Source organism: Oncorhynchus nerka, linkage group LG10 (assembly GCF_034236695.1).
Source record: "Oncorhynchus nerka isolate Pitt River linkage group LG10, Oner_Uvic_2.0, whole genome shotgun sequence".
Lineage (NCBI taxonomy): Eukaryota > Metazoa > Chordata > Actinopteri > Salmoniformes > Salmonidae > Oncorhynchus > Oncorhynchus nerka.
In genome coordinates, this window is record NC_088405.1 from 11,981,504 (window position 1) to 11,995,887 (window position 14,384).

General features: G+C 44.4%; 1 protein-coding gene across 3 annotated transcripts in view; it reads left to right on the forward strand.

Annotated features, from left to right (window-relative positions):
- Positions 1 to 14,384, forward strand: part of sanbr (SANT and BTB domain regulator of CSR) — a 45,163-nt gene that overhangs the window by 11,462 nt on the left and 19,317 nt on the right. For all 3 annotated transcript variants that reach the window (XM_065023013.1, XM_065023012.1, XM_065023014.1), the window contains one exon: positions 203 to 313. In XM_065023013.1, the coding sequence (XP_064879085.1) occupies positions 203 to 313 (111 nt within the window). The remainder of the gene's footprint in view (positions 1 to 202; positions 314 to 14,384) is intronic.

Consider the following 14,384-nt stretch of genomic DNA (forward strand, 5'->3'; position numbering starts at 1 on the left):
TCTTTCCCAGGTGTGCTCTGAACTGCACCTTGTCTTTCCCAGGTGTGCTCTGAACTGCACCTTGTCTTTCCCAGGTGTGCTCTGAACTGCACCTTGTCTTTCCCAGGTGTGCTCTGAACTGCACCTTGTCTTTCCCAGGTGTGCTCTGAACTGCACCTTGTCTTTCCCAGGTGTGCTCTGAACTGCACCTTGTCTTTCCCAGGTGTGCTCTGTGCCTGAAACTGCTGACCAAGGACACAGAGCGGAAGATCTCCTGCATCCCAGGGAAGATCAACATCAACCCTCGAGGAGACATCACCTACACTCACAGCAGGTCCTGTACCACCCAGTTTACACCTTGGCTGTGGGTTCGATTCCCTCTGTGGCCACCCATAGGTAAAATGTAAGCGTGCAGGACTGTAAAGGGTCTATCAGAGTACCACATTTGAACGCCATATTGACACAGCAGTGTTCTAGAATATTGCACCGTTGTCTTTCATACTTTTTGAGGTCTCAGCGCAGCTCAAGCAATTTCTCCAACTGTCAACACATTCCATTGAATAGAGGACGTGTACTGGAAAGTTGTTGGTTGGGATTTTTGGGGAGGTGCACGTTCGTGAGGTGCGTGGCCCCGCGGATGATGGTCTTCTAGCTGCGTAGCCATGTCCCAATGGGACCAACACCTCTCAGCGTCTGTGGACTGTGATTTACGGTTGTCGCTTTGGATAAAAACTGATGCTGTATTTATTTTTTTTACCTTTATTTAACTAGGCAAGTCAGTTAAGAACAAATTCTTGTTTTCAATGACGGCCTACCGGGGAACAGTGGGTTAACTGCCTGTTCGGGGGCAGAACGACAGATTTGTACCTTGTCAGCTCGGGGGATTTGAACTTGCAGCCTTCCGGTTACTAGTCCAACGCTCTTAACCACTAGGCCACCCTGCCGTCCCTACACTCTAACCACTAGGCTACCCTGCCGTCCCTACACTCTAACCACTAGGCCACCCTGCCGTCCCTACACTCTAACCACTAGGCCACCCTGCCGTCCCTACACTCTAACCACTAGGCCACCCCGCCGTCCCTACCCTCTAACCACTTGGCTACCCTGCCATCCCTACACTCTAACCACTAGGCCACCCTGCCGTCCCTACACTCTAACCACTAGGCCACCCTGCCGTCCCTACACTCTAACCACTAGGCCACCCTGCCGTCCCTACACTCTAACCACTAGGCCACCTTGCCGTCCCTACACTCTAACCACTAGGCTACCCTGCCATCCCTACACTCTAACCACTAGGCCACCCTGCCGTCCCTACACTCTAACCACTAGGCTACCCTGCCATCCCTACACTCTAACCACTAGGCTACCCTGCCGTCCCTACAATCTAACCACTAGGCTACCCTGCCGTCCCTACACTCTAACCACTAGGCCACCCTGCCGTCCCTACACTCTAACCACTAGGCCACCCTGCCGTCCCTACACTCTAACCACTAGGCTACCCTGCCGTCCCTACACTCTAACCACTAGGCTACCCTGCCATCCCTACACTCTAACCACTAGGCCACCCTGCCGTCCCTACACTCTAACCACTAGGCCACCCTGCCGTCCCTACACTCTAACCACTAGGCCACCCTGCCGTCCCTACACTCTAACCACTAGGCCACCCTGCCGTCCCTACACTCTAACCACTAGGCTACCCTGCCGTCCCTACACTCTAACCACTAGGCCACCCTGCCGTCCCTACACTCTAACCACTAGGCCACCCTGCCGTCCCTACACTCTAACCACTAGGCCACCCTGCCGTCCCTACACTCTAACCACTAGGCTACCCTGCCATCCCTACACTCTAACCACTAGGCTACCCTGCCAGGCCACCCTGCCGTCCCTACACTCTAGCCACTAGGCTACCCTGCCGTCCCTACAATCTAACCACTAGGCCACCCTGCCGTCCCTACACTCTAACCACTAGGCCACCCTGCCGTCCCTACACTCTAACCACTAGGCCACCCTGCCGTCCCTACACTCTAACCACTAGGCCACCCTGCCGTCCCTACACTCTAACCACTAGGCCACCCTGCCGTCCCTACACTCTAACCACTAGGCTACCCTGCCGTCCCTACACTCTAACCACTAGGCTACCCTGCCGTCCCTACACTCTAACCACTAGGCCACCCTGCCGTCCCTACACTCTAACCACTAGGCCACCCTGCCGTCCCTACACTCTAACCACTAGGCCACCCTGCCGTCCCTACACTCTAACCACTAGGCTACCCTGCCGTCCCTACACTCTAACCACTAGGCCACCCTGCCGTCCCTACACTCTAACCACTAGGCCACCCTGCCGTCCCTACACTCTAACCACTAGGCAACCCTGCCGTGCCTACACTCTAACCACTAGGCTACCCTGCCGTCCCTACACTCTAACCACTAGGCCACCCTGCCGTCCCTACACTCTAACCACTAGGCCACCCTGCCGTCCCTACACTCTAACCACTAGGCCACCCTGCCGTCCCTACACTCTAACCACTAGGCCACCCTGCCACTCTATGGCTTATAATAATTATTTCTGCTCTATCAAGAGACATCTTCACTGTTATCCTACGGGTGTTTATAGTGATAAATGCTGAAGAAACCATGTCGTTATTTGGTAAATATATTATAGCTACAATTTACCGTATAATTTCAAAGTATATCCCAGGTAGTTTATTTAGCAATAAAACACAGTAAACCAGAATCCGTCTCCAAGACCCAGTAAGACCAGTAATCTCCTGTTTCTGTAGCGAGACAGCGTGGTGTAAAATCACATCTTACTGGTCACATACACAGGGTTAGCAGATGTTATTGGTCACATACACAGGGTTAGCAGATGTTATTGGTCACATACACAGGGTTAGCAGATGTTATTGGTCACATACACAGGGTTAGCAGATGTTATTGGTCACATACACAGGGTTAGCAGATGTTATTGGTCACATACACAGGGTTAGCAGATGTTATTGGTCACATACACAGGGTTAGCAGATGTTATTGGTCACATACACACGGTTAGCAGATGTTATTGGTCACATACACAGGGTTAGCAGATGTTATTGGTCACATACACAGGGTTAGCAGATGTTATTGGTCACATACACAGGGTTAGCAGATGTTATTGGTCACATACACAGGGTTAGCAGATGTTATTGGTCACATACACACGGTTAGCAGATGTTATTGGTCACATACACAGGGTTAGCAGATGTTATTGGTCACATACACAGGGTTAGCAGATGTTATTGGTCACATACACAGGGTTAGCAGATGTTATTGGTCACATACACACGATTAGCAGATGTTATTGGTCACATACACACGATTAGCAGATGTTATTGGTCACATACACAGGGTTAGCAGATGTTATTGGTCACATACACAGGGTTAGCAGATGTTATTGGTCACATACACAGGGTTAGCAGATGTTATTGGTCACATACACAGGGTTAGCAGATGTTATTGGTCACATACACAGGGTTAGCAGATGTTATTGGTCACATACACACGATTAGCAGATGTTATTGGTCACATACACACGATTAGCAGATGTTATTGGTCACATACACAGGGTTAGCAGATGTTATTGGTCACATACACACGATTAGCAGATGTTATTGGTCACATACACAGGGTTAGCAGATGTTACTGGTCACATACACACGATTAGCAGATGTTATTGGTCACATACACACGATTAGCAGATGTTATTGGTCACATACACACGGTTAGCAGATGTTACTGGTCACATACACACGATTAGCAGATGTTATTGGTCACATACACACGATTAGCAGATGTTATTGGTCACATACACAGGGTTAGCAGATGTTACTGGTCACATACACAGGGTTAGCAGATGTTACTGGTCACATACACACGATTAGCAGATGTTATTGGTCACATACACAGGGTTAGCAGATGTTACTGGTCACATACACAGGGTTAGCAGATGTTATTGGTCACATACACAGGGTTAGCAGATGTTATTGGTCACATACACAGGGTTAGCAGATGTTACTGGTCACACACACGATTAGCAGATGTTATTGGTCACATACACAGGGTTAGCAGATGTTATTGGTCACATACACACGATTAGCAGATGTTATTGGTCACATACACAGGGTTAGCAGATGTTATTGGTCACATACACACGGTTAGCAGATGTTATTGGTCACATCACATACACATGGTTAGCAGATGTTATTGGTCACATACACATGGTTAGCAGATGTTATTGGTCACATACACATGGTTAGCAGATGTTATTGATCACATACACAGGGTTAGCAGATGTTATTGGTCACATCACATACACATGGTTAGCAGATGTTATTGGTCACATCACATACACATGGTTAGCAGATGTTATTGGTCACATACACAGGGTTAGCAGATGTTATTGGTCACATACACAGGGTTAGCAGATGTTATTGGTCACATACACAGGGTTAGCAGATGTTATTGGTCACATACACAGGGTTAGCAGATGTTATTGGTCACATACACAGGGTTAGCAGATGTTATTGGTCACATACACAGGGTTAGCAGATGTTATTGGTCACATACACAGGGCTAGCAGATGTTATTGGTCACATACACACGGTTAGCAGATGTTATTGGTCACATACACAGGGTTAGCAGATGTTATTGGTCACATCACATACACATGGTTAGCAGATGTTACTGGTCACATACACACGATTAGCAGATGTTATTGGTCACATACACAGGGTTAGCAGATGTTATTGGTCACATCACATACACACGGTTAGCAGATGTTATTGGTCACATACACAGGGTTAGCAGATGTTATTGGTCACATACACAGGGTTAGCAGATGTTATTGGTCACATACACAGGGTTAGCAGATGTTATTGGTCACATACACACGGTTAGCAGATGTTATTGGTCACATACACAGGGTTAGCAGATGTTATTGGTCACATACACAGGGTTAGCAGATGTTATTGGTCACATACACACGGTTAGCAGATGTTATTGGTCACATACACAGGGTTAGCAGATGTTATTGGTCACATACACAGTGTTAGCAGATGTTATTGGTCACATACACAGGGTTAGCAGATGTTATTGGTCACATACACACGATTAGCAGATGTTATTGGTCACATACACACGATTAGCAGATGTTATTGGTCACATACACAGGGTTAGCAGATGTTATTGGTCACATACACAGGGTTAGCAGATGTTATTGGTCACATACACAGGGTTAGCAGATGTTATTGGTCACATACACAGGGTTAGCAGATGTTATTGGTCACATACACAGGGTTAGCAGATGTTATTGGTCACATACACACGATTAGCAGATGTTATTGGTCACATACACACGATTAGCAGATGTTATTGGTCACATACACAGGGTTAGCAGATGTTATTGGTCACATACACACGATTAGCAGATGTTATTGGTCACATACACAGGGTTAGCAGATGTTACTGGTCACATACACACGATTAGCAGATGTTATTGGTCACATACACACGATTAGCAGATGTTATTGGTCACATACACACGGTTAGCAGATGTTACTGGTCACATACACAGGGTTAGCAGATGTTATTGGTCACATACACAGGGTTAGCAGATGTTATTGGTCACATACACAGGGTTAGCAGATGTTATTGGTCACATACACAGGGTTAGCAGATGTTATTGGTCACATACACAGGGTTAGCAGATGTTATTGGTCACATACACACGATTAGCAGATGTTATTGGTCACATACACAGGGTTAGCAGATGTTACTGGTCACATACACACGATTAGCAGATGTTATTGGTCACATACACACGATTAGCAGATGTTATTGGTCACATACACACGATTAGCAGATGTTATTGGTCACATACACACGGTTAGCAGATGTTACTGGTCACATACACACGATTAGCAGATGTTATTGGTCACATACACACGATTAGCAGATGTTATTGGTCACATACACAGGGTTAGCAGATGTTACTGGTCACATACACAGGGTTAGCAGATGTTACTGGTCACATACACACGATTAGCAGATGTTATTGGTCACATACACAGGGTTAGCAGATGTTACTGGTCACATACACAGGGTTAGCAGATGTTATTGGTCACATACACAGGGTTAGCAGATGTTATTGGTCACATACACAGGGTTAGCAGATGTTACTGGTCACATACACACGATTAGCAGATGTTATTGGTCACATACACAGGGTTAGCAGATGTTATTGGTCACATACACACGATTAGCAGATGTTATTGGTCACATACACAGGGTTAGCAGATGTTATTGGTCACATACACACGGTTAGCAGATGTTATTGGTCACATCACATACACATGGTTAGCAGATGTTATTGGTCACATACACATGGTTAGCAGATGTTATTGGTCACATACACAGGGTTAGCAGATGTTATTGGTCACATACACACGGTTAGCAGATGTTATTGGTCACATACACAGGGTTAGCAGATGTTATTGGTCACATACACAGGGTTAGCAGATGTTATTGGTCACATACACACGGTTAGCAGATGTTATTGGTCACATACACAGGGTTAGCAGATGTTACTGGTCACATACACACGATTAGCAGATGTTATTGGTCACATACACACGATTAGCAGATGTTATTGGTCACATACACACGATTAGCAGATGTTATTGGTCACATACACAGGGTTAGCAGATGTTATTGGTCACATACACACGGTTAGCAGATGTTATTGGTCACATCACATACACATGGTTAGCAGATGTTATTGGTCACATACACATGGTTAGCAGATGTTATTGGTCACATACACATGGTTAGCAGATGTTATTGATCACATACACAGGGTTAGCAGATGTTATTGGTCACATCACATACACATGGTTAGCAGATGTTATTGGTCACATCACATACACATGGTTAGCAGATGTTATTGGTCACATACACAGGGTTAGCAGATGTTATTGGTCACATACACAGGGTTAGCAGATGTTATTGGTCACATACACAGGGTTAGCAGATGTTATTGGTCACATACACAGGGTTAGCAGATGTTATTGGTCACATACACAGGGTTAGCAGATGTTATTGGTCACATACACAGGGTTAGCAGATGTTATTGGTCACATACACAGGGCTAGCAGATGTTATTGGTCACATACACACGATTAGCAGATGTTATTGGTCACATACACAGGGTTAGCAGATGTTATTGGTCACATCACATACACACGGTTAGCAGATGTTATTGGTCACATACACAGGGTTAGCAGATGTTATTGGTCACATACACAGGGTTAGCAGATGTTATTGGTCACATACACAGGGTTAGCAGATGTTATTGGTCACATACACAGGGTTAGCAGATGTTATTGGTCACATACACAGGGTTAGCAGATGTTATTGGTCACATACACAGGGTTAGCAGATGTTATTGGTCACATACACAGGGTTAGCAGATGTTATTGGTCACATACACAGGGTTAGCAGATGTTATTGGTCACATACACACGATTAGCAGATGTTATTGGTCACATACACACGATTAGCAGATGTTATTGGTCACATACACAGGGTTAGCAGATGTTATTGGTCACATACACACGATTAGCAGATGTTATTGGTCACATACACAGGGTTAGCAGATGTTACTGGTCACATACACACGATTAGCAGATGTTATTGGTCACATACACACGATTAGCAGATGTTATTGGTCACATACACACGGTTAGCAGATGTTACTGGTCACATACACACGATTAGCAGATGTTATTGGTCACATACACACGATTAGCAGATGTTATTGGTCACATACACAGGGTTAGCAGATGTTACTGGTCACATACACAGGGTTAGCAGATGTTACTGGTCACATACACACGATTAGCAGATGTTATTGGTCACATACACAGGGTTAGCAGATGTTACTGGTCACATACACAGGGTTAGCAGATGTTATTGGTCACATACACAGGGTTAGCAGATGTTATTGGTCACATACACAGGGTTAGCAGATGTTACTGGTCACATACACACGATTAGCAGATGTTATTGGTCACATACACAGGGTTAGCAGATGTTATTGGTCACATACACACGATTAGCAGATGTTATTGGTCACATACACAGGGTTAGCAGATGTTATTGGTCACATACACACGGTTAGCAGATGTTATTGGTCACATCACATACACATGGTTAGCAGATGTTATTGATCACATACACATGGTTAGCAGATGTTATTGATCACATACACATGGTTAGCAGATGTTATTGGTCACATCACATACACATGGTTAGCAGATGTTATTGGTCACATACACAGGGTTAGCAGATGTTATTGGTCACATACACAGGGTTAGCAGATGTTATTGGTCACATACACAGGGTTAGCAGATGTTATTGGTCACATACACAGGGTTAGCAGATGTTATTGGTCACATACACAGGGTTAGCAGATGTTATTGGTCACATACACAGGGTTAGCAGATGTTATTGGTCACATACACACGGTTAGCAGATGTTATTGGTCACATACACAGGGTTAGCAGATGTTATTGGTCACATACACAGGGTTAGCAGATGTTATTGATCACATACACAGGGTTAGCAGATGTTATTGGTCACATACACAGGGTTAGCAGATGTTATTGGTCACATACACAGGGTTAGCAGATGTTATTGGTCACATACACAGGGTTAGCAGATGTTATTGGTCACATACACAGGGTTAGCAGATGTTATTGGTCATATACACACGGTTAGCAGATGTTATTGGTCACATACACAGGGTTAGCAGATGTTATTGGTCACATACACAGGGTTAGCAGATGTTATTGGTCACATACACACGGTTAGCAGATGTTATTGGTCACATCACATACACATGGTTAGCAGATGTTATTGGTCACATACACATGGTTAGCAGATGTTATTGGTCACATACACATGGTTAGCAGATGTTATTGATCACATACACAGGGTTAGCAGATGTTATTGGTCACATCACATACACATGGTTAGCAGATGTTATTGGTCACATCACATACACATGGTTAGCAGATGTTATTGGTCACATACACAGGGTTAGCAGATGTTATTGGTCACATACACAGGGTTAGCAGATGTTATTGGTCACATACACAGGGTTAGCAGATGTTATTGGTCACATACACAGGGTTAGCAGATGTTATTGGTCACATACACAGGGTTAGCAGATGTTATTGGTCACATACACAGGGCTAGCAGATGTTATTGGTCACATACACACGGTTAGCAGATGTTATTGGTCACATACACAGGGTTAGCAGATGTTATTGGTCACATCACATACACATGGTTAGCAGATGTTACTGGTCACATACACACGATTAGCAGATGTTATTGGTCACATACACAGGGTTAGCAGATGTTATTGGTCACATCACATACACACGGTTAGCAGATGTTATTGGTCACATACACAGGGTTAGCAGATGTTATTGGTCACATACACAGGGTTAGCAGATGTTATTGGTCACATACACAGGGTTAGCAGATGTTATTGGTCACATACACACGGTTAGCAGATGTTATTGGTCACATACACAGGGTTAGCAGATGTTATTGGTCACATACACAGGGTTAGCAGATGTTATTGGTCACATACACACGATTAGCAGATGTTATTGGTCACATACACACGATTAGCAGATGTTATTGGTCACATACACAGGGTTAGCAGATGTTATTGGTCACATACACAGGGTTAGCAGATGTTATTGGTCACATACACAGGGTTAGCAGATGTTATTGGTCACATACACAGGGTTAGCAGATGTTATTGGTCACATACACACGATTAGCAGATGTTATTGGTCACATACACACGATTAGCAGATGTTATTGGTCACATACACAGGGTTAGCAGATGTTATTGGTCACATACACACGATTAGCAGATGTTATTGGTCACATACACAGGGTTAGCAGATGTTACTGGTCACATACACACGATTAGCAGATGTTATTGGTCACATACACACGATTAGCAGATGTTATTGGTCACATACACACGGTTAGCAGATGTTATTGGTCACATACACACGATTAGCAGATGTTATTGGTCACATACACAGGGTTAGCAGATGTTATTGGTCACATACACACGGTTAGCAGATGTTATTGGTCACATCACATACACATGGTTAGCAGATGTTATTGGTCACATACACATGGTTAGCAGATGTTATTGGTCACATACACATGGTTAGCAGATGTTATTGATCACATACACAGGGTTAGCAGATGTTATTGGTCACATCACATACACATGGTTAGCAGATGTTATTGGTCACATCACATACACATGGTTAGCAGATGTTATTGGTCACATACACAGGGTTAGCAGATGTTATTGGTCACATACACAGGGTTAGCAGATGTTATTGGTCACATACACAGGGTTAGCAGATGTTATTGGTCACATACACAGGGTTAGCAGATGTTATTGGTCACATACACAGGGTTAGCAGATGTTATTGGTCACATACACAGGGCTAGCAGATGTTATTGGTCACATACACACGGTTAGCAGATGTTATTGGTCACATACACAGGGTTAGCAGATGTTATTGGTCACATCACATACACATGGTTAGCAGATGTTACTGGTCACATACACACGATTAGCAGATGTTATTGGTCACATACACAGGGTTAGCAGATGTTATTGGTCACATCACATACACACGGTTAGCAGATGTTATTGGTCACATACACAGGGTTAGCAGATGTTATTGGTCACATACACAGGGTTAGCAGATGTTATTGGTCACATACACAGGGTTAGCAGATGTTATTGGTCACATACACACGGTTAGCAGATGTTATTGGTCACATACACAGGGTTAGCAGATGTTATTGGTCACATACACAGGGTTAGCAGATGTTATTGGTCACATACACACGATTAGCAGATGTTATTGGTCACATACACACGATTAGCAGATGTTATTGGTCACATACACAGGGTTAGCAGATGTTATTGGTCACATACACAGGGTTAGCAGATGTTATTGGTCACATACACAGGGTTAGCAGATGTTATTGGTCACATACACAGGGTTAGCAGATGTTATTGGTCACATACACACGATTAGCAGATGTTATTGGTCACATACACACGATTAGCAGATGTTATTGGTCACATACACAGGGTTAGCAGATGTTATTGGTCACATACACACGATTAGCAGATGTTATTGGTCACATACACAGGGTTAGCAGATGTTACTGGTCACATACACACGATTAGCAGATGTTATTGGTCACATACACACGATTAGCAGATGTTATTGGTCACATACACAGGGTTAGCAGATGTTACTGGTCACATACACAGGGTTAGCAGATGTTACTGGTCACATACACACGATTAGCAGATGTTATTGGTCACATACACAGGGTTAGCAGATGTTACTGGTCACATACACAGGGTTAGCAGATGTTATTGGTCACATACACAGGGTTAGCAGATGTTATTGGTCACATACACAGGGTTAGCAGATGTTACTGGTCACATACACACGATTAGCAGATGTTATTGGTCACATACACAGGGTTAGCAGATGTTATTGGTCACATACACACGATTAGCAGATGTTATTGGTCACATACACAGGGTTAGCAGATGTTATTGGTCACATACACACGGTTAGCAGATGTTATTGGTCACATCACATACACATGGTTAGCAGATGTTATTGGTCACATACACATGGTTAGCAGATGTTATTGGTCACATACACATGGTTAGCAGATGTTATTGATCACATACACAGGGTTAGCAGATGTTATTGGTCACATCACATACACATGGTTAGCAGATGTTATTGGTCACATCACATACACATGGTTAGCAGATGTTATTGGTCACATACACAGGGTTAGCAGATGTTATTGGTCACATACACAGGGTTAGCAGATGTTATTGGTCACATACACAGGGTTAGCAGATGTTATTGGTCACATACACAGGGTTAGCAGATGTTATTGGTCACATACACAGGGTTAGCAGATGTTATTGGTCACATACACAGGGTTAGCAGATGTTATTGGTCACATACACACGGTTAGCAGATGTTATTGGTCACATACACAGGGTTAGCAGATGTTATTGGTCACATACACAGGGTTAGCAGATGTTATTGGTCACATCACATACACATGGTTAGCAGATGTTATTGGTCACATACACAGGGTTAGCAGATGTTATTGGTCACATACACAGGGTTAGCAGATGTTATTGGTCACATACACAGGGTTAGCAGATGTTATTGGTCACATACACAGGGTTAGCAGATGTTATTGGTCATATACACACGGTTAGCAGATGTTATTGGTCACATACACAGGGTTAGCAGATGTTATTGGTCACATACACAGGGTTAGCAGATGTTATTGGTCACATACACACGATTAGCAGATGTTATTGGTCACATACACACGATTAGCAGATGTTATTGGTCACATACACATGGTTAGCAGATGTTATTGGTCACATACACACGGTTAGCAGATGTTATTGGTCACATACACAGGGTTAGCAGATGTTATTGGTCACATACACAGGGTTAGCAGATGTTATTGCGAGTAGAGTGAAATGCTTGTGTTTCTAGTTCTGACAGTGCAGTAATATCTAACAAGTAATCTAACAAATTCCACAACAACTACCTAATACACACAAATCTAACAAGTAATCTAACAATTCCCCACCAACTACCTAATACACACATCTATGACAGAGCGTCATAGAATAGATAGTATAAAATACAGTATATACATATGAGATGAGTAATGCAAGATATGTAAACATTACAAAAGTGGCATTATTCAAGTGACTAGTGATCTATTTATTAAAGTGGCCAGTGATTTAAAGTCTGTATGTAGGTAGCAGCCTCTCTGTGTTAGTGATGGCTGTTTAACAGTCTGATGGCCTTGAGATAGAAGCTGTTTTTCAGTCTCTCGGTCCCAGCTTTGATGCACCTGTACTGACCTCGCCTTCTGGATGATAGCGGGGTGAACAGGCAGTAGCTTGGGTGGTTGTTGTCTTTGATGAACTTTTTGGCCTTCCTGTGACATCGGGTGGTGTAGGTGTCCTGGAGGGCAGGTAGTTTTCCCCCGGTGATGCGTTGTGCAGACCGCACCACCCTCTGGAGAGCCCTGTGGTTGTGGGCGGTGCTGTTGCCGTACCAGGCGGTGATACAGCCCGACAGGATGCTCTCAAGGGTTTTAGGTGACAAGCCTAATTTATTCAGCCTCACTGCACTGTCTGTGTGGGTGGAACATTTTAAGTTTGTCCGTGATGTGTACGCCGAGGAACTTGAACCGTTCCATCTCCTCCACTGCTGTCCCGACAATGTGGATTAGGGGGGTGCTCCCTCTGCTGTTACACCCCCTGGACAGGACACTAGTCTATCACCTCAGTACACCCCCTGGACAGGACACTAGTCTATCACCTCAGTACACCCCCTGGACAGGACACTAGTCTATCACCTCAGTACACCCCCTGGACAGGACACTAGTCTATCACCTCAGTACACCCCCTGGACAGGACACTAGTCTATCACCTCAGTACACCCCCTGGACAGGACACTAGTCTATCACAGGACCTTACCCCCAATCTATCTCCTTAATGCAGTGACGAGCAGAACTCCTGACCTTCCAGTCTCAGGGTGGACACTGAGTTGGTTCCAAGGACCAGCCTGGACAACATTGTTTTGTGGTTCCAGAAACATGTACAGAATAAAGGAGAGTCATTTCTATCACTACCTCTGGTCTGTAGGCAGAATAGATGGGAGGTCCATGATCTATCACTACCTCTGGTCTGTAGGCAGGAGAGATGGGAGGTACATGATCTATCACCACCTCTGGTCTGTAGGCAGAAGAGATGGGAGGTCCATGATCTATCACTACCTCTGGTCTGTAGGCAGAAGAGATGGGAGGTCCATGATCTATCACTACCTCTGGTCTGTAGGCAGGAGAGATGGGAGGTCCATGATCTATCACTACCTCTGGTCTGTAGGCAGAAGAGATGGGAGGTCCATGATCTATCACTACCTCTGGTCTGTAGGCAGAAGAGATGGGAGGTACATGATGTATCACTACCTCTGGTCTGTAGGCAGAAGAGATGGGAGGTCCATGATCTATCACTACCTCTGGTCTGTAGGCAGAAGAGATGGGAGGTCCATGATCTATCACTACCTCTGGTCTGTAGGCAGAAGATATGGAGGTCCATGATCTATCACTACCTCTGGTCTGTAGGCAGAAGAGATGGGAGGTACATGATGTATCACTACCTCTGGTCTGTAGGCAGAAGA